Here is a 27,242-nt window from a genome sequence, read left to right as displayed (position 1 = left end):
ACGCACAGGGAGACAGAACCTGAACATGTGACTCGTCACGTTGACGAACAAATAAATAGAGGAGATTCGAGTGACAAAAGGCTACGACATCTAAAAGTGTCTTTTCTTGGCGATCAATCCACAGTTTTTTTGTTTGTTTTTTTTATCCAAAGGGTTCAAAGTGTTGCTTTAAAAAACGCTGTGCCATAACAAGAGTACAAAAATACATAACTATGCAAGACGGGGAACTATTAAAAGAGTCTTTGTGAATACTGTCGGGAGAGAATACGTCGGGAGACGTGGCGGCGGTCCGGAGAGATGTCCGCGGGAACAAAGCGTCGGAAGATAGCAGCTGTGGCGTTCGGGGTGAGCAGTTAGGATTGGGCATCGTGGAACTGTTTAAAAAAAATAGTTTTTTGTTCTTCTATTGGAGTCGTTAACAATCTAATCATCGGTTCCAAATTTAAAGGTGCAGTAGGTGAGACTTATAAAGCTAACTTTCTGTCATATTTGCTGAAACTGACCCTATGTTCCAGTAGAACTACATGAAGCAGGTCATTAAAATAAAAAATTTAAAATCCGGCTCCTCTGGCTCCACCTACAGCCTGTAGTGTGATTTGCAAAAATCCACCGCTCCCTGTTCAGATGCACCAATCAGGGCCAGCAGGGTGTCTAACTGTTTAGATGCACCAATCAGGGCCAGCAGGGTGTCTAACTGTTTAGATGCACCAATCAGGGCCAGCAGGGTGTCTAACTGCGTATCAATCACTGCTCAGGCACACGCTTTCATTCTCCCTTGTGGGGGGAGGGGCTTAGGAGACCATTTTGGGCTTTAGCGGAAAGGGGGGAGGGACTGAGAAGTCGTCGATGTCCTGGATCTTCTCAATCCTACCTTAGGCACCTTTAACACAGGTAACTACGTTTTGGTTGTGTTGCAGCCACGGAGCACAGCAAGCAGCGCTCTAAAGTGTGGCTTTATGTTAGGTTGAAAAAGCGGTAAAACTGTAACTCACGATTGACCATTCAATACTTTTTAAGGCGCTGACCGAACTGCCTCTAAAGTATTGAGTGTCAAAAAAATGCCTCCCGTCAATACCAAAATTTCAATCCCTAAGGGGTAAATCTCATCAGCGTCAGAGAGCCAATCAGCACGCAGCATGCTTCTACCGAGATCTAATAATGTCTGTGATTGGCTGTCTAACGTTACACGTCGTAGTGACACGCAGGAAGAACTCGACGATGCACAGAGAGACGGGACTCTCCGCGTAGTCGGAGCTGGAACAGAAATAAAAAGATCTGTGCCGTAATGTGCAACGTTGTCATTTCTTTTGGTTCTATAAAATTGGTTCAGAATCGTTAAGGAACCGATATGGAAGTCCCGGTATTGGTGTCGAAAACTTTGGAACGATGCCCAGCCCTGGTGAAATAAGCACGTGACCCGTTTCAACTCCACCCCTCAAAGAATCGACAATCGATAAGAAACCGGCATCGAAAGGAAGAATCGGAATTGGAACAAGAAATGCTAATAACGAAACGATGCCCAACCCTAGTAAGCAGACAGCCGACGTGCAGCATTTCAAACTGTGAAACTGTTTCGAATGCTCCGGCGGAGCCAGGTGGTGCGCAGGCTGTGCGAGTAGTGCTGGCGAGCAGTGAGTTCAGATGGCGTAGTCGTCCTGAGCGGCGGGGCTGAAGGCGGAGCTCCGCAGGGCGTCCAGGCAGTTGACCAGGATGAGCGTGCCCGTCAGGTGCTTCCAGCGTTTGGTGATGGGGCTCTTCATCTTGTCCAGGCCCATGTGCAGCTCCTGGATCACGTCTCGGTAGCTGTCGCCGATCTGAGCCGCCCACGTGACCAGGAAGTCGTACGCCGGCTTCCACATGGCCTGCAGAGAGAGAACAAGCATCCCATCATCTGCTGATACACTGACACGTCTTAATGCTCGTGCCGACAGAGCCGATTGGTTCTTGAGAGCAGAATAAAGTGCCGCCAACGCCAACAACAATAACTATAATGATAACTTTAAATTAGGCCTGTCAATCGATTCAAATCTTTAAACGTGATTATTCCGATGAGGGTCTCGCGATTAATCGAAAACTTCTGTATCTGTTGTAAATATACTGAAGGGATATTTTCCAATTTTTTTAATGCTCAAGTGGTATTTGAGACTGCATGTACTCTGGTGATAACTTTATTCTATAGGAGAGAACCGTCTGGAAGGGCTTTGAAACTCAACTTGCAGTTCAAAAGAGCCTTTTCTTTATCTATTTCTGCTCAAGGAGCTATATTTCTGCTAGCCATCTACTCCTGTCATGGATATATTATAAGACTTGTCCTGTGCAAGAGGACAGAGGGAGAGAGAAGCACTGTTTAGTATTTTACAATAGAAATAATATATTTATAAGTCGCTGCTAGGGTTAGGGTTAGGAGGGTTAGGGTTAGTGGCTAAATCTAGTGAGAAAGTTGCCAACTTGGCAACACTGAAAACGCTCACATCTCAGACAACCTCCTGTTAAACAGACGTACCTCGCTGTCCACCACCCCGTTCTTGTCGCGATGCGGCGCCTCGTAGGCGTCCATCTGCTGGCGGGAGACCTTGATGAGCTTCTCGGCCAGCTCCCTCCAGCGCCCGGCCACCTCCACGGCCGTCGTCAGCAGCACAAAGTCCATGACCAGTCTGGCCACGAGACCCTGACAGTCCATCTTCAACAGAGCCTGCACAGAGAGGACACAGCAGGACTTTAGGGGAATATCAGGGGCTTCCCTACCATTAAAAAGCTTCAAGCAACCTTTAAAATAATGTTTCCCAAATCGTTTCAGTGGTTTATCAACTCGTAACAGGGTGAACGGCACTTCTGCATTGGCTTTGCGGCCCTCTATCAGCTATAACCGCACTATGCAAGTTTGCCAGATCGGGTAGCGGATCTGTAGTTCCAATGAGACATAATGGACACAATTCGGCTTCCAACCTGTAGGGGGGCCGAAGAGGAAAAGTGCTTTGGTGTTGCTTTAAGAGCAGCACCGTTATAAAATGGGGGGGGGCTGGTAGAGCGCTCGCCAGCGAGTTGGGCCATTTTCATTACTCAATGCCAGACCCTTAATCTTTCGGATTTGGGCCTGGATTTCCAGGCTAGGAAAACCCTGCATAAATTAAAGATTAGAGAAAAGTATAGCTTGAAATGCTGGAAGTGGATTGTAGAGACGTGTGGTGGCTAAATTGTAAAAAAAATAAATAAAATAAATATGTATGAGATGTAGTTCTGACTGGGAATCAATGGAAGAGAGAAGACAACAGTGAATTGTTGAAGATGTGAAGATAGATAGTTTGTCCACGTAGAGACTTATTATGAATGTACATCTACAGGTTTCATTCCACTAACTTGGCCCCTCTGTTATTTTCCACAGCCTGCCTTCCTAAATCCCCCGGAAAATCTCAGCTTTGTGCATTTTTCAGATGCTTTCTGGTGGAAATAGAAACAAGAGCCTCACGTTGCTTCAACAGCAACACTCAGGATTTATGTCACATCTGCAGGGAGGGGAGGAAAACCGCCCCGGTAACCAATACTGACACCGACACAACAAGTACTGCATTCAACGAGATTAAAGTCTGCTTCAGGCTACATACTGATGTTTTAGCTGCAGTGGCATTAGAGAAACGTCGGGGTCAGTAATGAACAATAATCGCCGAGCTTTCGTGCTCTGCAGCGAAGATTAGACGGCTCAACAACATCTCCATCCCCAGCTCGCGCCGCAAAACAAACGAGGAAGCAAAATGCGACGTGCCGATGGGGCTCTGAGGCTGCGTTCAGACCGGGAAACGGCGATCCGGCGATTCTCCGCAGGGTGTGGGAGTGTTACTGAAACGGCTCATCTGTGTGACGTCCTGTTGTGTTCTTTAACCCCCCCCCCCAATGTAGCACAAGTAGACTTTATATCGTTTATAGAGCTTAGGGCTGGGCAAAATGAAAAAAATAATAGAACAGTTACAACAGTCTGGTAAAATGACATCACTTTACTGTAATGCAGCCTTTAAAACCAGGAAAAAGACACCACTTATGCCATATTACGATATCCAAAATCTAAGACGATATCTCGACATTTCCAAGCACACTTGAAGGCAGCTTCATTTCACGTTGAAGGGGAGAAGGGGGCTGAGGAAACAGTCAGCTGCTCCACAAACTCCCGGGCAGTTCAGCGCTTGTGTTTGGTGTACCAAAAACTTTCTTGTGGCAGCGATAAGAGGCAGTGATGTTTCCTGTTTCCTGTACGGGACTCTCCCACCGCCTCAAAACACAACGACAAGTCTGATCCCTGCTTACATGATTGGCCCCCGCAGCGTGACCCCAAACGTTTACTCTGCCTCAACTTTTCACCCCAGGCCTGAAGGTTCTTTCCGCACGTCTCACCACATTTGCAAATAAAGATGTCACACATGCAAATACGAGTGCACTTTTGGACACACACACACACACACACACACACACACACACACACACACACACACACACACACACACACATACTCATTCATCACCACATTTAAACCACACAAACGTTTGTAGGGCCGTCCTCGAGTAAAGAAATTCTTCAACTAACACTCATAGGTAAAGGTACTTCATTGTTACATACACATACTTGTAGTGAAATTCATTCTCTGCATTTAACCCATCCCTCAAGGGAGCAGTGGGCAGCCAATCACAGCGCCCGGAGACCAACTCCAGATGTGATCAAGGGCACTGACTGGAGAACCTAGTACATGTAGAGCTGGGCAATATATCGATATTATATCAATATCGTGATATGAGACTAGATATCGTCTTAGATTTTGGATATCGTAATATCGTGATATGACAGTGTCTTTTCCTGCTTTTAAAGGCTGCGTTACAGTAAAGTGATGTCATTTTCTGAACTTCCCAGACTGTTGTAACTGTTCTATTATTTGCCTTTACCCACTTAGTCATTATATCCACATTACTGATGATTATTCATCAAAAATATCATTGTGTAACTATTTTGTGAAAGCACCAATAGTCAACACTACAATACCGTTGCAGTATCGAGATCGAGGTATTTCATAAAAAATATCGTGATATTTGATTTTCTTCATATCGCCCAGCCCTAGTACATGTTTATTGATTGTGGGGGGAAACCGGAGCACCAGGAGGAAGCCCACACAAACATGGGGAGAACATACAAACTCCACACAGAAAGGCCCGGATCGACCTGGATTCGAGCCAAGAACCTTCTTGCTGTGAGGGCAATTCAGTTTACAGCCAGCAGTAGGCTACATAGACGGCAGGCACACCAAAAAAACACCACAAAATAAATTACAAGAGTTACATTTTCAGAAAGCCATTCACAATGCTGATGGCAGCAGGAATAAATGACTTTTTGAACCTATTTGTTCGGCAAGCATTTTCATGAAAGTGGTGTCGACATCAAAACTGCGTAGCTTACGATAATAGTGCATACGCTGATGTGATTGTTTTGCACGCAGCATCAACATGATAGCCTGGCTGACACCAGACCCACTCTCAGCTGTAACTGAGAGTGGGTCTGGGAAAGGTTCAATGACAGTTCATTTCCAAAGGGGGCGTCACCAACGGACACCGCTCAAATGCCTCTGGTCGCAATTAGATAGTCCTTCAACAAATCAGACCAACGATCCGGGTGGCGCTGCGCTTCGGTAGCCGCCTCAGCGGTTGTGATTGATGCCTCCATGTTGGGGACATTGGAAATGGGCTTGAATGGGCTCCTGGCCAGACTGACCAAGCACAGTTTGTTATCGAGGACAGTCCCGAGATAAACTCAGCAAAAAGAACGCCCCTTTTTTATTTTAAAGATACTTTTGTTAAAATCGGAAATAACTTTAGAGATCTTCATTGTAAAGGGTTTAAACAATGTTGTCCGTGCTTGTTCAATGAACCATAAACAATTAATGAACATGCACCTGTTGAACGGTTGAAAAGGCAGTAACAGCTTGCAGGCGGTGGGCAGTTAAGGTCACAGTTAAAAGAAAATTAAGAAAGTAAAGAGACCTTTCTACTGACTGAAAAAAAACAAAAGAAAGACGCCCAGGGTCCCTGCTAATCTGCGTGAACGTGCCTTAGGCATGGTGAAGGGAGGCATGAGGACAGCAGATGTGGCCAGGGAAAATACTAGAGGTGTTGAAATTAATCAAATAATCGATGCGTTGCATCGCGGACATGGACGATGCTGCATCGATGCAGTGGCCCACCATAATCGATAACGCAATGACGTCGCTCGTTAATTTTCCCGCCGTGGCCTAAACATTCAAATGAAAAATAACATTCTCAGTAGCCTAGCTAACCCGTTTCTCACACACACACACACACACACACACACACACACACACACACACACACACACACACACACACACACACACACACAGACACACACACACACACACAGAGACACACAGAGACAGACGGAGACAGGCAGACACACAAACAAACAAACCCAGAAACACACACGCAAAACGGCTGAGCGAGACATGGGAGAGTGGAGAGGATCGCAAATCGAGAAGAGGAAAGAAAACACTGAGAAACATCGAGAGACGCTAGTTAGCTTGGAAACGATCTAAGTGGAATAACGAAGCTGAAGAGGTGTGGCTACACTACGGCACTTTTCCTGTCTAACAGCAGTGGTTTAGAACAAACGTTGTGCTAGTGTGCCTGGCTAAAGTTGTAGCTAACTGACTAGCTAAAGTTGTAGCTAACTGACTAGCTAAAGTTGTAGCTAACTGACTAGCTAAAGTCGGAGCTAACTGACTAGCTAAAGTCGGAGCTAACTGACTAGCTAAAGTTGGAGCTAACTGACTAGCTAAAGTCGGAGCTAACTGACTAGCTAAAGTCGGAGCTAACTGACTAGCTAAAGTCGGAGCTAACTGAGTAGCTAAAGTTGGAGCTACGGAGGGGAGAGTTGCTGGTTCGGAGGACGCTGATTTTGGACCGGAGAGGACGACAGCGTGTTTCCCTGCTGAAGAGGACTTTGCCGTAGCTGGTAGACAGGTTTTGGTTTTGGTGTTTGAGCTGTGTTTCTGGGACTAACGGCTAACTGTAAGTTGGATTTCGGTGTGTTTGCTTCACTGAAGATAACATCCTGCTGGCTGCTGCACGTCCACATGAGCCTGCAACTTTTTTCTTTTTTTTTTCCTCTCGCCGTGTGTGGATAGGTGTGTGACCACAGTGTTTGAGTACGTTTTACACTGAAACTGCTGTAAGGAGGAATCATTTTGTGTAGCTGGAGTGTTTTAAGTGGAAACTGATAGAGAAACTGGTAAAGGGGTAGTTGTGTGTAATATCATTTGAAGAAATATTGCAGTTAGCATATTTGAAGGGTGTGATTTGTGTTATGTTTTTTTTTTGTTATTCAATCTAACAGCTAAATGTTATTTATGCATTTAAGTTATTGTTCAGTAAACAGTACCTTTTTTGTTAAAGAGTTGTCTGGGGTCAGTTATTCCAATACAGCACAATAGATTTGCTGGTTAAAAGTAGGGTGGTATATGACTAATGCAAAATAGGTCAACCTTCGTGGTAGCTACCTTAAAGAAATGAACCCAAACACTTCATCATTCCAGTCTGAAGTTACGTATTGCAGCTTGGGCATTGCACTTGACAGTGCAAGTTTGTCAAGTCAAATATCCTACATGGCTTTAATAGAAAAATGTATTTTGAAGATGCATCGAGATATCGAATCCAACCAAAGACCTGATAATCGTAATCGAATCGGGAGATCAGTGAAGATTCACACCTCTAGAAAATACATTGCAATGTCCCTACTGTGAGACGCCTAAGACAACGCTACAGGGAGACAGGAAGCACAGCTGATCGTCCACGCAGTGGCAGACCACGTGTAACAGCAATTGCATAGGATCGCTACATCCGAATATCACACCAGCGGGGACAGGTACAGGACGGCAACAACAACCGCAAGAAAAACTGGAAATGGGCTTGAAAGGGCTCTTGGCATCTCAAATTTGCCGGAAGTTCGTCAGGGTTTTTCCCAGGCTATAGGGCTGCAGGATACGGGTAAAATATGCAACGACGTCGTTGAATATCACGATAACGATATTACTTCTAAACAGATATTAAAGTGAACTTAGTTCTGCTGCTTTCAGTGTTCTGCTCAAATACATCAAATTGCTTGTTGATTTAAAAACTAACATCATTCCCAACATTCTTTCATCTAACAAACTGAACTTTGCATTGAACTTAAAAGGCAGCACTAAAAAAAGAACGAGAGTTATTACATTTAAAGTGCAGTTTTCTGATGATATTTTAGTTCAACTAACCCCAAAAAATCTCTGTCTTGTGTTTCTCGATGTGTTCATTGCTGAAGTTGATATCGCAATGGGGATAAAAAATAAAAAAAAAACTGATATACTGTGCAGCCTAACCCTAACCCCAAATGTCAACACTTTCCACATGTCCTCATTCTCCAGGTCAAAAACTCAAATTGGTTCTCACAAAGACAGAGGTGCACACACACACACACACACACACACACACTCCTCACACAACACACACACACACAGGGACGCAGCCTTTGACTTGCAGACTCAACAGAGCGGAGGTGAATTTAAAGCTCCAGTTTTGGGCTTCAGTTCTGTGTGCAGGAATGTGAGGAACGACAGGATATGAAGGGGGAGGATGGAGGGAGGGATGGAGGGAGGGGAGGGAGAGGGGGGGTGAGGAATGCAGATGCCATGCCCCGGCAGCCTCTCTCACTCTCAGACCAGACCGGAGGACGAGATAGCAGCGCCCAATCAGACGCTGCTGCCTGAGCTGCCACCAAAACCCGTTCATCCAATGACGTTCAGAGACACTTTCTTTGGACAAACGAGTTGTATTTTTGACGTGAAGTGAGCGACTGCTTGTTCCTGGGTCTCTGTGGCTGCTGGGGGGGGGCAAGAGGCCGTCAGGGAGATAAACCATTTGACAAGCACCGTTTTTTTTTTCCTTGCTGGATAACGACGACAGGAAATCCCCGCCACAGTAACGGGGGGGGGGAGGGAGGGAGGGGGGTCACTTCCTGTGTCTTACTACAGGTTTAAGACTGACACTCTTGAACCTGGATAATAAAATACCGAGATCTGGGGCGCCCTGGCAGCTCACCTGGTTGAGCGTGTGCCCAACGTACCAAGGCTGAGTCCTAACCGCCTCGGCCCGGGTTTGGCCCCCTTTGCTGCATGTCTCCCCCCCCCCCCCCCCCCTCTCTCTCTCTCTTCCACCAACTACATCAAAAAAAAAAAAAAAAAAAAAAACAAAAATTCCCAACAAATCCTTCTCTCCCCCCCCCCCCCCCCCCACCACCCAACCACACAACAACAAACAAACACACACACACAAACAAAAACAAACCCCCCCCCCCCCCCCCCCCCCCACCCCCACCCACCCCCCCCCACCCCCCCCCACCCCCCCCCCACAAACCAAACACCCACACAAACACAAAACAAAAAAACACACACAAAAAAACAAAAAAAAAAAAAAACAAACACACACACACACACACACACACACACCAACCCCACCCCAACCACCCCCACAACCACCCCCCCCCCCCCACCCCCACCCCCCACACCCACACACACACACACACACACAAACACACACACACACACACACACACACACACACACACACACACACACACACACACACACAAAACACAACACAAACACACACAAAAACACCCCCCCCACCCCCCACCCCCCCCCCCCCCCACACCACCCCCCACCCCACCCCACACCCACACACACACACACACACACACACACACACACACACACACACACAAACAAAACCACCACACACACACACACACACACCCCCCCACACACACACACACACACACAGATAGAGACACACAGACACACACTCACAGATAGAGACACACACACACACACATACACACACCCACCCACACAAACAGAGACAAAAACACACACACACACAGATAGAGACGCACAGACACAGACACACACACCACGAACACACACACCCACATACATACACACACACCCACACACACACCCACCCACACAGAGACAAAAAACACACACACAGATAGAGACACACAGCACACACACACAGATAGAGACACATACACATACACACACACAGATAGAGACACACAGACACACACACACACACAGATAGAGACACATACACATACACACACACAGATAGAGACACACAGACACACACACACACAGATAGAGACACACAGACACACACACACACACAGATAGAGACACACACACACACACACACACACAGATAGAGACACATACACATACACACACACACACACAGTCCGTCCCTGCTCTGACATTCAAAGAAAATGGATCAACTAAGCCCTCGGTGTAACTAACGGCGACCTTTTAGATGAATGGCTTGTTTCTTCCGTCATCCTGTTTCAGTTTTTTTCTCTCCTCTGGGCTATAAAAATGACACTCAATCCCTCCGCTTCAATCTCCTGTTTATTATTTTTCTATCCCATCTTCATTTTCCATCTGACTTCCTCCACCCTTTCCCATTTGCAGCCTCTTCACTCCATCTCAGCCCCGCCGCGGCTTTGCAATTTTTATTTTTTTTTTTTTCTCTTCCAGTTTTGCTCCAGACCTGCTTTCTCGTCCCTTTGCTCTACCTTTTCTCAGACCTCAGGGGGATGCTGGGAGAGAGACTAAAAGGCGGTTTGGGCACCATTTTTCGCCGACACGCAAACTCCCTTTTTATTCTTCATGAACTGGTTTGGAAAGAACGCGCACATTCCCAGACAAGGCCCACAATCTCCAGAGAGCGCGAGCGATCTGCTGTGCAGTCAATTATTCCAAAAGCAGCAGCTTTTGCCACACCCAGCCAGTGAAGGAAGGAAAGGAGAAGAGGAAGCGAAGAGAAGGGAAGAGAAGAGAAGAAAAAAACAGACCTCAAACCAGATTTGTGTACAAGAATGGCAGAGCAAGAGCGCTGATCGCACATAACCGGGGACGGCCTGGAAGCCGCTCCAGTTTTTCAGAGTGCTCCTCCAGAAATAGGATGTTTTTTATTATTGTTCCCAGGCTCGACCCGCCACGCTGAACTCCCCGCAAATAATTCACGAGGGTCAGACGGCTCGGCTCTCGGAGAGCGGAGAGCGAGAGAGCTTTGAAACGAAAATCCCAATTTAGCAGCAGGCGACAACAAAAGGTTCCACCTCTGTGGCGAAGAAGTTCTGGAAGCTGCAGTCAATCGGAGGAAGAGCAGCATGAAAGACAAGGATCCTCCCCTTGTCCCTCTCTTTCTTCTCTAAAAGAAGCGTTGCTGTCCTCGTATGCATTTGTGCATCTCAAATTCAATTTGTATTTCATGTTCTGTGGAACAAATGAACTAAACTAAGTCAAACACAAAGACAAAAAGAACTGAAGAAGTGAAACCTGTGCACATTGGTTTCAAGCCGTATGAATGCAACTAAAATACTTTTCTCACATCTAATGATTGTAGTCGGACTTCTTTAGCTTGAACTTTTGTCTTTAAAGGGATATTCCACCGTTTGTTGAAATAGGGCTTATCACGGTCTCCCCTAGCTGTAGATAGGGGGGCCAACGCATCTTTTTGTGCATGCATTGTTTTAGTCCGGTGCAACACCGGCAGCGCCGCCGCTAGTTAGCTTAGCGTAGTGAATGGAATCCTATGTTGCCGGTTAGCATGTTGTGAGTAAAAGTGAGCCAACAAAAGACAAAAAAACAACCTAATTACTCGCACTGAGACAAAAAATGTGTTGGCCCCCCTATCTACTAGGGGTGGGAATCACCAGAGGCCTCACGATACAATATCATCACGATAGTTATGTCACGATACGATATTATTGCGATTTTAAACATATTGCAATATTCTGCGATATATTGCAATTTATTACCTTTTTTCCAACTTTAAATTTTTCCCGGTTTCAAATGATGTCCCCAAAGGACAATTTTGTCAACATTTGTTTTATCTAAAAAGACACATTTCTCTGTTTGTTCATCTCCCTTCAATTGTATTGCTGCAAAATGGGGATTATCAGCAGACAGACTGACCAACACACCTATCATAAAAGATCGATACTTGGCATCTGTGTATCGATACAGTATTGCCACGAAAAATATCACGATACTATGCTGTATCGATTTTTTCCCCCACCCCTAATATCTACAGCCAGGGAGATCGTGATAAGAACTATTTCAACAAACGGTGGTTTGATTGGCAAACCGGCAGCTGATTGGACGAACGCGTCACGCGTTGGGGTCTGGCTGCTCCCGGATTTTTCAACGGGGCATAATATAAAATATAAAACTTATGTATTATATTATTATTATTATTTATTTTAAGAATATTTTTGGGGGCATTTTCGGCCTTTATTTTGACAGGACAGATGGAGACATGCAGCAAAGGACCGCAGGTCGGAGTCGAACCCGGGCCCAATGCGTCGAAGAGTAAACCTCTATACGCAGCGTTATTATGGATCCCACGTAACTACTAGACAAGTCCCGCCCGATAGGTTGGGGTTAGGCATTGACCTCGAACGGATGGCTCAGTTGGTAGAGCGGCCGCTCGCCAATCGGCTATCCTAATCTTAACCACTCGAGGTCAGTGCCTCGAGTGGCCCTTCGTAGGGCGGGACTTGTCCAGAAGTTGCGTGGGATCCATAATAACGCCGCATTCACGGATGTAGAGGTTTGTTTCCACAGCCACCAGCCTTTTTCTTTACACTGTGGTTTGATAAACATCCAAGCGGACGCGGACATTCTTCTCCCTTTGCGTTTGAAAGAAAAACACACAAGAACATGTGGGAACAACATCGGTGTACGCTAGGGCTGAACGATTAATTGCATTTGCGATAATATCGCGATATGTTAAAACGCGATTTCCTAATCGCAAAGGCTGCGATTTGGTCTCGATTTGATGACTCGCAAGAGCAAATCAGTCTGCACTACGCAGAGAAAGCATCAACTTAGCACGCTAACGCTACACTGTACCTTGAGCTGATCTCTGTCATTCAAACAATTCTGAGTTGAAGTTTAAAACTTTTACAGCCATTTTAATAAAATGAAGGGTTTTGTTTGGGCTCGAGTCCATACATGCAGTTAATGGATACAGGCACGCAGAACTGAAGGCTCGGTTGGCAACGAGCTAGCTCTGATTAGCGGTTAGCTCCGGTTAGCGGTTAGCTCCGTTATAAAGATATAAAGATATGGGTGGAGGAGCTGCCACTGAGAGGGGTAACAATCAGACTGATAAATGACGGTTTGGGGAGCTTTCACAGCAGCGTGGCCGCGGTGTTTCAACGGTTTTATTAGTACAGTTAATCCCACGGCAAGACCACAGCAACTAACGTAACGATAGCCTCTCTGAGCAAGTGCAGTGTTGACGGTGTCGGCACGCAACTTCACGAGGGGGAGGGGCTGGAGGCAGCTCCTCTCTGTGCACTGTAAAAAACATATGTGTGTGTGTGTATGTATGTATATATATATATATATATATATATATATGTATATATATATATATATATATATGTATGTGTTTTTACTTATTTAACTGTCTAGTGTGTAATTGTGTGTTGTTCATACTATACAATGATTTATTGTTTGTCTTTGTTGAATAATACAGAAGACAAAGAGCTTAAAAAAATAATCGAATATCGAATCGCAATCGCAATATTTGGGGAAAAAATCGCAATTAGATTATTTTCAAAAATCGTTCAGCCCTAGTGTACGCTCACTTAAAAACAGCAGCCTGGAGAAGCAGAATTGCAGCTCTGCGGAGGAGAAAGCAAACCTTTCTGCAGCAGTGATATGAATTCACAAAACAAAAGAAAAAAAAGAGAATGTGTAGCATGTTTTTGTAGCTTTTGCAATCAACAGCCGTGTTCTCACATTGTGGCAGATATCCCGCTCGGATGTTTAAATGTGGAAAAACAACAGATCAACAACGACGGTGAAACGGACCTGACATATTAATCTCTCATTAACGCTTGTGTTGTCATCCCGTCCGCCATGTTGTCCTTCTGGGTCAAAAATGACCCCGACCAATCAGCTATCTGTATATTATAAATTCATGGTCGATAGACCTTGTGTTTATGACATAAACCTAATTTTTGAGTTAAAATAAATCAGAAATTATAAATTATTTTGACTAATGGTTAAGATCGGCCGATGTTGAGTGGTTTATGTCAAAGGAGACTGTTTTTAAACCATTTAAACATGTTTTTTCAAATGCTATAAAATTGAAGAAAACACCCAAAGTTCAATGAAAGTATTCATTATATTACCTGCAAAAGATCATCCATGCATCCATGTTATTTTGGGGCAGTTTGCATAAAATAAACCCATATTTGTGATATAAAAAAAAAAAAAATTGAAAACGGGCGACATTTGACCCGAGGACAACACAAGGGTTAAATATAATGAGTATGCAATCAATCAAATGTACTGCACTGCAGCCGTACGCTGACATTAAACAGGAATAATTATCTGTTATGTAACTGTCGGTTAGCTGTGAATGATCACATGCAGGGTTCAAACTTAGCAACATCTAGGCCTACTACCCAAATGCTGGTAAAACATGCAAGTGGCTGGTAGATGTGTTTTACGCTGGTCAAAATTTGAACCCTTCACCTGCCGTTTGGCTGGTGGACGAAAAAGTTCAATTTGAACCCTGGTCACATGTGTAGTATGGGTCAAGGAGTATTATAGGGAGTGGAAGCTGCAGGCGCCTGCGGGTCCACAACTGGAGCTTCTGTTTAGTTTGTGAACAATGAGGCAGGAAGCATCTGCCCGGGTCGACCAGGATCCTTTCCATCCCCCGCTGACAACAACAACACAGCCTCCAAACAACACGGACATCACAAGAAGTCCACACTGGTTCTTGTATGATCACCTGGGGACATCCACGATGTACTGACGACCTATTGCGTTGCTAACAAACTTGGTAACTAATAAGCACTTAGCAAACTCATTAGCTTGGAAGGTTCCCCCCCCTACTTCTGGTCTTTATCCGTCTTTTTCGGGATTGTTCAGGTGTCGCCGGAAATTCGGCCGGATGTCCGTCCCCTTCCTCTTTCTTTGTGTTGGCGTTCTAACCTCCGGTGGATTTGTGAGGACTATGGTTAACTGCTCCTCAGATCTCTGCAGGGTAAATCCAGACTAGCTAGCTAGACTATCTGTCCAATCGGAGTTTTCTGTTGCAGGACTAAAACTACTTTTGAACGTCCACATGTTCCACCAAAACAAGTTCCTTCCCGATGCTATTTTGCAGAGATGCCGTCATTGTGTCATTAGCACCGCCCAAGACGATTGTGATTGGTTTAAAGGTCTTATGGCATGCTGCTCTTTGGATGCTTTTATATAGACCTTAGTGGTCCCCTAATACTGTATCTGAAGTCTCTTTTATATAGGCCTTAGTGGTCCCCTAATACTGTATCTGAAGTCTCTTTTATATAGGCCTTAGTGGTCCCCTAATACTGTATCTGAAGTCTCTTTTATATAGGCCTTAGTGGTCCCCTAATACTGTACCTGAAGTCTCTTTTATATAGACCTTAGTGGTCCCCTAATACTGTATCTGAAGTCTCTTTTATATAGACCTTAGTGGTCCCCTAATACTGTATCTGTAGTCTCTTTTATATAGACCTTAGTGGTCCCCTAATACTGTATCTGAAGTCTCTTTTATATAGACCTTAGTGGTCCACTAATACTGTATCTGAAGTCTCTTTTATATAGACCTTAGTGGTCCCCTAATACTGTATCTGAAGTCTCTTTTATATAGGCCTTAGTGGTCCACTAATACTGTATCTGAAGTCTCTTTTATATAGACCTTAGTGGTCCCCTAATACTGTATCTGAAGTCTCTTTTATATAGACCTTAGTGGTCCCCTAATACTGTATCTGAAGGCTCTTTTATATAGACCTTAGTGGTCCCCTAATACTGTATCTGAAGTCTCTTTTATATAGACCTTAGTGGTCCCCTAATACTGTATCTGAAGTCTCTTTTATATAGACCTTAGTGGTCCCCTAATACTGTATCTGAAGTCTCTTTTATATAGACCTTAGTGGTCCCCTAATACTGTATCTGAAGTCTCTTTTATATAGACCTTAGTGGTCCCCTAATACTGTATCTGAAGTCTCTTTTATATAGGCCTTAGTGGTCCCCTAATACTGTATCTGAAGTCTCTTTTATATAGACCTTAGTGGTCCCCTAATACTGTATCTGAAGGCTCTTTTATATAGACCTTAGTGGTCCCCTAATACTGTATCTGAAGTCTCTTTTATATAGACCTTAGTGGTCCCCTAATACTGTATCTGAAGTCTCTTTTATATAGACCTTAGTGGTCCCCTAATACTGTATCTGAAGTCTCTTTTATATAGACCTTAGTGGTCCCCTAATACTGTATCTGAAGTCTCTTTTATATAGACCTTAGTGGTCCCCTAATACTGTATCTGAAGTCTCTTTTATATAGACCTTAGTGGTCCCCTAATACTGTATCTGAAGTCTCTTTTCCAAAATTCAGCCTTGGTGCAGAATTACAGCCACTAGAGCCAGTCTCACAATGAGACTGTCCTTAGGATGTGCCATTTCTGTGTCTGTAACTTTAAATGCTATTGAGGAAGAGAGAGGGGGGGGGCAAGGTGGAGGGGCAAGGTGGAGGGTGGGGGTGTGGCCTTGACCAACTGCCACTTTGCTCGTTTGAAAGCCATGATGTCTCTCTCTCTCTCATGGGTGGGCCGAATTCTCTAGGTGGGCAAAGCTGAGAAAGGGGAGGTAACCTTGCTCCTTATGACCTCATAAGGAGAAGATTCCAGATCGGCCCATCTGACCTTTCATTTTCTCAAAGGCAGAGCAGGATACCCAGGGCTCGGTTTACACCTATCACCATTTCTAGCCACTGGGAGACCATAGGCAGGCTGGGGGAACTATTTATGTTGAAAACCTTTAAAGAAATGCCAACAAACCAGAGCACGTTATTACTACACTTTCCTATGCAGGAATGCTGTGTGGACTCGCCAGACCCTCCTCCACAGCGATGTGGAGGAAGGTCTGGCAATGCGAGACTAGTCCTATATTTTTTCTCTTTATTGAGTGAAATGATCCTGAATCCGGTGTGTACAATCCCGAGAACAAAATGCCAGTAGGGAGTGAACGGCCCTGTACTGAGATAATATTGTGACTAACTAGTGCTAACACGTTCGGTAGGTCACCACCTACAGGTAAACTCTACCTTCCCAAGCATCTAGAACCAAATAGTCCACAAAGACGAATGTATTGCGGCAATAAGAGAGTTCCCTGAGCAACAATGTTGGGCTGCAATGTGTGGTCACTTTGAGAAATCCACTTTCCAAACAGCAGTGAGTGATCGTTAAGTCCACAGTAAACTTCTGGTGTAACGGTTAACTCTCACACTGACAGACACTCGCAGCAGAGGCTACAAGTCAACGTGTTTATAACTGCACTTTCCTTCCAGACTAAATGTGATGTAACACATTAGAGGTGAGAGAAACAACACTCTGTTGCTACGTGAGAGACTACGGTGAACCATCTACAACGACAGCATCTGCTGAAGTTCGTACCACTCTGCCGACACACATTACACTGACACAAACACACTCAGTCATATACAGCAAGCTCGGGCTCAAACTAACAATTCTTCTCCTTGTTGATTCAACCTTTGGTCCATAAAATGTCAGAAAAGGTGAATAAATGTCCACCCCAGTATCTCAAAGTCCAAGGTGATGTCTTAAAATGTCTTGTTTTGCCCTAAACCCCAAATATATTCCGTTGAAAATGATATTAAAAAAGAGGAAAAGCAGGAAACCTACATGTTCAAGAGGCTGTAAACAGCATTTTCTGCCTTTTTGCATGGAAAATTACTTTTAACGATTAATCGGTTCAAAAAATAGAATAGAATAGAATACACCAAGGGAAATATTGTACAGAGAATACTACATCTTAAAAAGTGACTGTAAATAATGAAAGTGCAAAGTGCAAAACGTTGTGCCAAGATTTACTGTTGGAGTTCAGCAGCTTGATAGAATGAAATTTCACATAATTTTGAACCATTAATAGTTACCACATCTGTCTAAAATATATTTTAAAAAAAAGATAGATAATAGCAGATAATACATAAACGATCAAACGTTTTGACGCTCACATTCATTCAGCTTAGGTGGTGCCCAAAACGCCTTCTAGAGAAATCCCTGCCCAACCCTAATGTTATTCCTGTGTGAACAAGTAGTTTTCATTTAACAAACATAATTATTGGATCGCCTGAAGCCAAAAGCACAAGCTATGAGTGAAAATATAACATCCAAAGCTGCTAAAACACACAGCTCCCCCTCACATCCCCAGCCGCGATTTACATATTCAACGGGCTAATATCTATCTTTTGGCCGTTGTGATATTCTGTACGTGTTATGACACCAGTGCACAGGCGACGCTGAGCAGCGTGTGAAGCAGAAATACAGAACGGCTGGAAATGGAAAGCCTATATTTGTAATAGATGCACTGTATGAGTGCACAGGCGCTGCCCCTTTCGCCACCGACAATCAAAGCACGCCACAATGGATTCAGACATTCGAAGCCCGGTGCTTTTGATTTGGTTCTCTTTCTTCTAAAAATAGACTCCCGTCCACGTCAAATGACACACCGGAAAATCAGAGGAGATCTTTCTCCTGGGACGAAGACATTTTTGCAGGAGGAGAGGAAGATGAGGATTTCATCTGACAGTCTTTAGGCTCACTCGGCTTTACTCTGAGGCCCACACGCATGCACGCACGCATGCGACAAAATCCACTTTCCAAAATGTTTGCACATGGAACAAACAGCATATTTTCGCCGGTTAAACAAAGAGTCCTCGTGATTTCAAATTAGCTGGACTGCAGCGTGCTTTGTCTCCCGCGGTAACCGGTAGTTTAGGTGTAATCCACACAGAAGAAACACAAAAACAGACCTATATTCAGACACAAATGCACAGAACTTCCCTCAAAGACCATATTTTTCAGTCACCACCTTTTATTATGTTCTTTTCCGTACTGCAGTTTCTCGGTCTATAAATGGCTCTAACTAGTGTTTACAACCTCGCGTTAATTACAGTGCTTCTGCTCCGTGTTACTTCAGCTGTAGTACGTCCCTGACCTCTGACAGAGACTCTCGGCCGCATAATATGCTGACTGGGAAACTGAGTCTAGGAACGGGGAGCTGTTCCCCCCCAACTCTCTGAAGATATTGTAGGCACAGACACATCAAATAAAAATGCAACCGATTTATGACGCATTAACTCAAGACTGGATATAATGAGGCCCTTCGTTGTGTTTAGACATCTCAGGGTGATAATCGCTACCCGCACTGCCTGAGGCGACTATGGAAATGCACATTTCAGTGACAGAAAATGCCCAACCATAGTGCCGGAGAGAGTTGCGTTGCACACTTGCAGCTAACACAGCTCAGCAATTTGTCCTCTTTGAAGAAAAAGCTGAATATACTGGAAAAAAGAAACGCACGAGGCATGAAGAGGCACGAGTAAAATTCCCAACCAACGTCTGACTGGGCTGTAGAGTAACTGTCTGGTATTCTTATTAAAGCAGAACACTTTCTGGGAAAGACAATTCTAACTGGAGGCGCAAAGAGGAACCAATTAGTTGTCAACTATTAAATCAATCGGCAACTATTTCGATAATCGATTAATCGGTTTGAGTCATTTCTCATGAGTAAAGATTCCCTGATTGCAGCTTGTTAATTGTTAAATATGTGCTGGTTCTGTGACAGGAAACTGAATATATTTTGAGTTGTGGCCACAACAAGATGTTTGATGACGTCATCTTGGCCTTTGGGAAACACTGATCCACATTTTTTCACCATTTTTATAGACCAAACCAATTAACCGAGAAAATAATCGACAGATTTTTCAACAGCGAAAATAATCGCTATTTGCAGCTCTAATTCTATAATTAACTGTACAAGAAGACGGCTTCTGCTGGGTTTGCTCTGCTTTTAAGATACTCAGTAAAAAGTATATACTTCTGGTGCATTACATTTGCCTGTGGTCCCATTTCTAAAATGACTTTACAAGTGTAAGAGTCTGTTTCGCTGTTATCGCCCTCCGAGGGCTTTGATTCATATGTACATAAAGATAGAAAATGAAAGTAGCCTGAGCGATCAATTGGATTTATAGGATCAGCATACTGTACACACACACACACACACACACACACACACACTGCACACTAACTCTGTGCTCATTTGAGTGTCTGTTGCTTGAGTTACAAAGTATTCTTTTGCCCTCCACAGCTCCTCGGGTCCCGATTAGACCTCGGTGCCTACACAGCACTTATCGACTGCCCTCCCAGCAGAATTAACCGACTGGACCACAGCCGAAAGCCAAAAAGCCTAAAGCAGCTGTGGGCAGATAACGGGAGAGAGGAAGGAATTGTGCTCCAAGAAAGAAATATCTGACCAGGAAGGATACAAACAGAAACTTCATTTGACACATGAAGGACGAAAGACGCTACTCAAGAATGGACTACTTGTTCATGTTTAAAAAATGACAGACAGGATTGTAAAATGTGACACTGGGACCAGGGATATCTCAGACTACTCACCAATTTACAGTTATAATTTTATTATTTATAATTTATTAACAGTTATACAACAACATATATAACATATTATACTACAAAATCCAAAATGAAGACCTTCCCTGATCATAATGACAACAGGGGAGCGAACCCACTGTGGGACACATTAAAGGCAGTAAAGGCAGAGGTTAATTGATATCCCTTAGCACGACAATGAAGAAAGCAAAGGGGGGGACTTAAAGAATTTGGCAATGATCTACAAGAATTGGAAAGGCAACGCAGCAGGAAACAGAACCTCCAAATTATGATTCAAATTAAAGAAATTACCAATCAAAATCCTGGACATTTATAAAGAAGGACAAATAAAGACGCGACTGAGACTCCAAATTTAAAACAGGGGAAGGACGATTTGCATTTTCTCCAAATGAATGACTCGGAGAAAATGCTTAGGTCACAGCAACGGAGGAGGAAGCCAGCGGTTGTAACTTACCGTCAGGAGTTCTTTCTGGAAGGACTTCCGCTCTTTGCTCTCTGCGTTGTTGCAATCCTCCTTCAGCGTCTCCAGCACCGACGCGACCCTCTCCGGTTCGCTGTCCAGCTCTTGGCGACAGAAATGGGTTAACGGCAGGTTGGCGTATCCGAGGGCGTCCGCGAACGCTCGCCAGTTGCCGATGTTCTCCATCAGTATAGTTCTTACGGAGGCGTAGATGTACGTGAGGAATTTGCAGGGCTTCAGTATCTGCTCCAGTAACAACGAGGTGGTCAGGTCGGGCCCGCTGAAGTAAATGGGCTTAACTTTGCCGACCACCAGCACGTTCTTTGCGTGAACAAATCCCATTTTGCCCTGATAATACCCAATGTACCACTCTTTTGTCCACAACTGACCCTTCAGCTTGATCTTCTCCTCACTCAACAGAGCTACAAAGTCCCCTTTCTTGTACTCCAGCAAGTACTGATTTTTCGTTTGTCGGATGACAGTTTTGATTAATTTTCCAAACTTCAGGTTATTTATCCTGCGGTCCTGAAAAACGGGGTACTTGGTGGCGATGGCGAGAGGAGACAAGACTATCTTGCCCACTTCTTTCTTCTTCAGGAAACGCCGTTGCACCGATGTCTTTGGGCCTGCTTTGGGCGGCGGGGTCGGAGTCTGGACGCAAAACTGACCCAGTATACAATCGTTGTCGTCTTTGACCTGTATCCTTAAGGTGAAATCGGAAACGTCGTCGGTGTCGCGCGAGGCAATCATGTAGACGAGCCGGCTGACTTTGCCGAGTTTAACCTGAAAGCCCCGGACCACTCTGGCCTGCTCGCCGGCCTTTACCTCATAGTTGGCCATGTTGGAGTAAACCCCAACGCGGAGGTCCTGGGGTTTGGACAGGACAAACTGGTGTTTACCCCAGAGCTGCAGCACTACTGAAGGAGCAGACTGCGACTGTTTGCCCACCTCACTCACCAATAACGTCTTCGGGGCACAGTCGTGGCCGAACATAGCCACGACTGTCTTGAAGGACGGGTGAATGTGTTTGGGGCCATATACTCCTAAGGTGATCTTTTTAACCACATGCTCCCAGACTGTGGAGTCTGGAGAGAGGGACTGGGACTGAGCCACGACACACACATACATGCACGGCTCCAGGTTATCCAGGCACACCTGGACCATGTCGCCATACATGTACGCCTGAGGAATGGGGCTGTAAGGTCCCTCTTTACAATCGCTCCTGACGCACAACACTTCTGTCGTCCCCCTGTGCTCCATTTTCACCACGACGGACACTTTCATCTCCAGGGTAATGGTGGTTTTGGTCTCCATGTTGCTGAGTTTGATCTCCACCACGGGGCTGACGGTGGTGCGGCGGTCGTTGTTTAGCTCCAGCGGGGGGTCGAGCAGAGCTTTGATCGAGATCTGCTGCGTGTCCCCCGGCGCCACGTGGCCCTCGGGTATATGGATGCTGATGTTGCTGTCCGGAAGCTGGACAGCCCCGCCTGAGCTGTCCAGCCGACAGACGATGTTGGTCTCCACCGGCTGCGTCTGGCCCCAGCCTGGGTTCTGACCCAGCGAGTCCAAGTCGTGGCAGGACCTGGCTAGCTTGCGGTGGGTGAGCCACGCTGTCCGGAAGTCCTCCCTGCTCTGGAACTGCTCTGGCGCCGGCGCTTTCAGACCCCCGAAGAAACCAGAGGCCTGAGGGGCATCGGACTGAGCCTGCAGGATGGACAGCTCAGACAAACTGTAGGATCGCTTGCTTCTAAAAAACGGGTTGTCCCTGCGCAACGTTTGCCCCGCACCTACGGCAGGACTAAGAGGGTTAAAAACGCTACTGCCAAAACCATTGATTGCAGCGCTGCTGGTGGAGTTTGGCACTGATGGAGCGAGCGTATCGAACAGAAGGAGGTCAACTGACTTCTCATTACTGTTCTGATCGAGCGAGCTCTGAGGACCCCCGTTTAGGAAAGGGTTCGTAGAGGTATGGGTTGTTGCAAAAGGATTTCCGTTTTGGAAGGTGGTGGGTTTCAGAATCACACCCGCCCACTCGCCTAGAAGGTCCATTTCTTTGGCCGCCTCCTCGTTACAGTCTCCCACCGTGTCGATCATCCCGCTGTCGTTGAAGGACGAGTCTCTGTAGTTGATGGGCTCCACGTAGGCTGCAGGGATGTAACCCATCTCTGTGTTGTTGTGGGCGTACCACCACTCTCCTCCTGACGAGTCCAGAACGTAGAGGCGGTCCCCTTTCGAGAACTTCAGGGTGGTGAAGCTGGACGGGCAGTAGTCCTTAATGGCGACGACTTCCCTGGCAGCGCCGAAGGAGGCGGTCGCGTCGAGTCGTAAGGCACTGGGAGAAGGCACTAAAAACAAACAAAACCATGTCAGGTGGAGGTAGATGTTGTATGGGATAATAGCAATCCATATTCTTTCACGTGTATCTGATGGAATAAAATAGGTGCAGCGTATGAGTTGGTTTTAGTCTATTAATTGCATTGTTCCTGGATTAGATCCATGGGGTGAGGGGGCGTATCGGCATACTGAGCTGTCTACCACAGTAAAAAAGGGAAGTTCTCTGCGCTTCTGCAGACAACAATCTGGTGCAGCCAAGGCAGGACACAACAGTATAAAATAGCAAAAAATTGCCGGTGTAACAAAGATGTCTTCTTACTTGATGGTTTCATTTCTTAAGGTGCATAACAGTGACTAACTGATGTAACTTTGATGTAAGATTACATCTTCATCAGAGTCCTTGACCCTGATGAAGGACTCTGATGAAGATGTAATCTTACATCGAAATGTTAGTCACTGTTATGTACCTTAAGAAATAAAATAAATTTTTTGCTATTTTATACTGTCTACCACTGTGTCTTGTAATGCTACCTCTGTGACGTTACCTTGCACGGCAGCTGGATTCTCGCAATATCACAAGATAACACGAGAATTGCGGGATATCACATATGGCACGAAAGTCCATCTTGACAGGTCCTCCGAATTCAACGACAAAATACGCAATTTGTCCATGCCTTCGGGAACGACACATCGCAGATTAAAAAATAATCAGATTTTGCACCGCAAAGTTTTAGGTTCATGTTAGGTTAGGTTTATGGAAAGATCCCGATTTGGGTTAAAATAACTACTTTATTAAGGCTAAGGGACCTTTATCGTCAATGTTACACTAATGTTACCATGCACGGCAGCTGGATTCTCGCAATATCACAAGATAACACGAGCGAGAATTGCGGGATCACATATCACACAAAATCCCTCTGGACATCAGCAGGCTGAACCAACCAGCGTCCTGTGAGGAGCTACTGGCAGCTACGGGCGTGGTTTAGGTGTGTGTGTGTGTAGCGGCCGCGAATGTTCCTTCAAAACAACAATGGAGGACGTGATAGACAGATGCTTCATCCAATCACCTGCCAGGTATTTTTTTTTGAAAGGGTCCTTCCTTTACCAACCAGTTTCCAGTGACAGCTTCTCAGATGGTTCTGTGTTAACGATAATAATAAACCATCCGGCACGTCAGGTTAACTGGAGGGTGCCGAGTCAGAACTTTTAAAAATCGTAGACCATTGCGGTTTAATGATATTAAAAAGATATTTATTTCTCCCAAAAGTATTGAAAGAAATACAACACGATTGAAACACATATTTCTGAGGCCTTCATGGGCCAAACAGTGAATAAGAATAACAAAAGAACTGCACCGCTTGCAAGGATGACATCTTCATGCATCTTTAAAAAAGTACATGCAGCTTTAGACTGTCACATCCGCTTAATATGTTTCAGCTCAGACGGGGGAAGGGAGGGGGGGGGCACAGAGAGTCTGCTCAGTAATTCATCTGTTCCTGCTGATTGTGTTTCTTGAAGGGACAGTGAACAATCTTCAGTTTAACCATGGTCAGAGAGGTATATCCATATTTATTCTGTTTTTCTTATTATATATTCTGTTAATACACTGTATATATCTACATCTATATTATTCTTACTACTAGTGTAATGTCACTGCTGCTACATTGCACATATCTGTACATGTTGTTCATACATTGTTCACATCACATAGCCATATTTATTCTTGTCTTATTTCTTGTCCTGTCTATGCACCACCTGTCTATACTTGTATATCGCATTGCACTTTTCTGCTTTTTTTGCACTTCTGGTTGGATGCAAACTGAATTTCGCTGTCTTTGTACTTGTACTCTGCACAATGACAATAATGTTGAATCTTATATAATCTAATCTAATCTAAAACTAAAACACAAACAAATATGTGTGCAGAGTTTTATTTCAGTCTGTCTCTGCAGTTACTACAGTCCAGTAAACTGAGGCAGACTACATCACTATTTTGACTGACATTTTTGTAACATTGGAGTTACTTCACTTCCAAGTTTTAGACATTTTACACATCATACAAACTAGGGCTGCTCAATTATTGAAAAACTCCTTATCACAAAATAGTTGTGGTCAATATTGTAATCACGATTATTTAACACGATGACTCATTGACTTTTGGAAAGATGTTGCATTTACTGAAGTTAAAAAAACGGTTAAACAGTGAAACAAATCAACAGTGAGTGAAAACACCTTGAACTGTGAAATATACCTTCATACTTTTCCCGTTTTGAACTTTCTGAATTCCCCTTCAGAACACGAGACAAAATAAGAGTTTACTTTCAAGACGTAATATGCTAAATTAATTGTTTTTCTCGACTGCATTGTTTTTGTGAACGTTGGCAGCCGAAATCCAAATCGCGATCAACATTCGACTGATTGCGGAGCCCTAATACAAACGCAAAAGAATCAAATTAATTCGATGTATCCCCCCCAGTTTGAACTACAGAGGCAACTATTCTTTTTTTTTTTTTTAAGCAACACTAGGTATCTTTTTTCCCGCTTCGGTCCCCCTACAGGTTGGAAGCGGAATTGTCCATTACTTTACATTGTCCAGTTCATTTGAACTACAGAGCCGCTACCCGATCTGGCAAACTTGCATAATGTAATGTAATGGACAATTCCGCTTCCAACCTGTAGGGGGAGCGAAGCGGGAAAAGTTCTCTAGTGTTGCTTTAGCTTTTGAGCAGCTGACCTTTGACATCGTTCAGACTGGCTTCTGACAATCCTTCGCTGAGATCGATGAGCGTCCCCTCGGACTTGCAGCGCGGGAGAGAAGTGTTGTTGCTGGTGGCGGCTCTGATTCGATGGGCGGCCATGGTCGGACCTGTCACTGTGCACCAGCTGCTGCGTTCGGGCGACTCTAATGAGCTTCCTCTTGCTAGTGGCCGAGTCGGATGTCAACAGCCTCCCATGATCTCTGTAAGACAAAAATAATATTGGGATTATATAACAAACCTAATAAAACAAGTGACGAAACTTTAAAGGTTCCATATTATGCATTTACAGGTTCATACTTGAACATGTTTATATGCTTTAATGTTCACAAAACATTATTTTTCTCATACTGTCTGTCTGAATATAGCTGTATTCACACCCCCTCCCGGAAATAGCCAAGTCTGCTCTGATTGGTCGCACACTTTCTACCTGTATGTAGTGTAGGTGTGACACCAGCGTTGAAGATGAATGAAGTGAATGTACGGCAGCTAGAGTGCGCAGTTTTACAGTTCGAAAAAATACATTGACGTGCAAATTTGACACGCGCAGAAAAAGTAAAGGCCTTCATAACAGAAAGAACAACAACATGGAAATCTCACTTTTGGAAGTTTTTTTTTTTCGTTCCCTATCATGGAAATAGTGCACTATATACACAGGGTTTCTGCAGGTTTCACCAAGTCAAATTTAAGACTTTTTAAGACCTTTATGAATGAAATTTAAGACAAATAAATGTATGAATAAAAGTGACACAGAGTAATACTGATCTGTACATATACAGCAAATTATATTTGGACACCACAGAGAATTAATAAAAAAAACATTTCAATGAGCATTAGAGGCGTTGCATGGACGTAGGAAACTTAAGACCTGTTTAAGATTATTTAAGACCTAGAACACAATACGTCAGTTAATTTAAGACTTTTTAAGGCCTATAATTTAAATTTTGAAATGTTTTTAAGACCCTGCCGAAACCCTGTCTATACTGTAGTGTGTTCGCCATTTAGTGGTGCTGTTCAAATTCTCCGCGGTTAATTTCATTCACAGCTCGACTGTTCCTCCTTTTCATTTTCCCT

The 27,242-nt window shown here is 44.5% G+C and overlaps 1 protein-coding gene across 1 annotated transcript in view; it reads right to left on the bottom strand.

The window, feature by feature from the left end:
- Nucleotides 1-728: 728 nt before the first annotated feature.
- Nucleotides 729-27,242, bottom strand: part of LOC120570027 (SH3 domain-binding protein 4) — a 59,475-nt gene continuing 32,961 nt past the window's right edge. Inside the window, exons 2-5 of the mRNA XM_039818261.1 lie at nucleotides 26,147-26,371; nucleotides 21,073-23,423; nucleotides 2,504-2,692; nucleotides 729-1,862 (exon numbers count right to left, since the gene is read on the bottom strand). Coding sequence (XP_039674195.1) covers nucleotides 1,638-1,862; nucleotides 2,504-2,692; nucleotides 21,073-23,423; nucleotides 26,147-26,270 — 2,889 coding nt within the window. The 5' untranslated portion in view covers nucleotides 26,271-26,371 and the 3' untranslated portion in view covers nucleotides 729-1,637. The remainder of the gene's footprint in view (nucleotides 1,863-2,503; nucleotides 2,693-21,072; nucleotides 23,424-26,146; nucleotides 26,372-27,242) is intronic.

Source organism: Perca fluviatilis, chromosome 12 (assembly GCF_010015445.1).
Source record: "Perca fluviatilis chromosome 12, GENO_Pfluv_1.0, whole genome shotgun sequence".
Classification (NCBI taxonomy): domain Eukaryota; kingdom Metazoa; phylum Chordata; class Actinopteri; order Perciformes; family Percidae; genus Perca; species Perca fluviatilis.
Note: the sequence above shows the minus strand (reverse complement) of the source record. Positions and strands in the feature narration are given on the sequence as shown.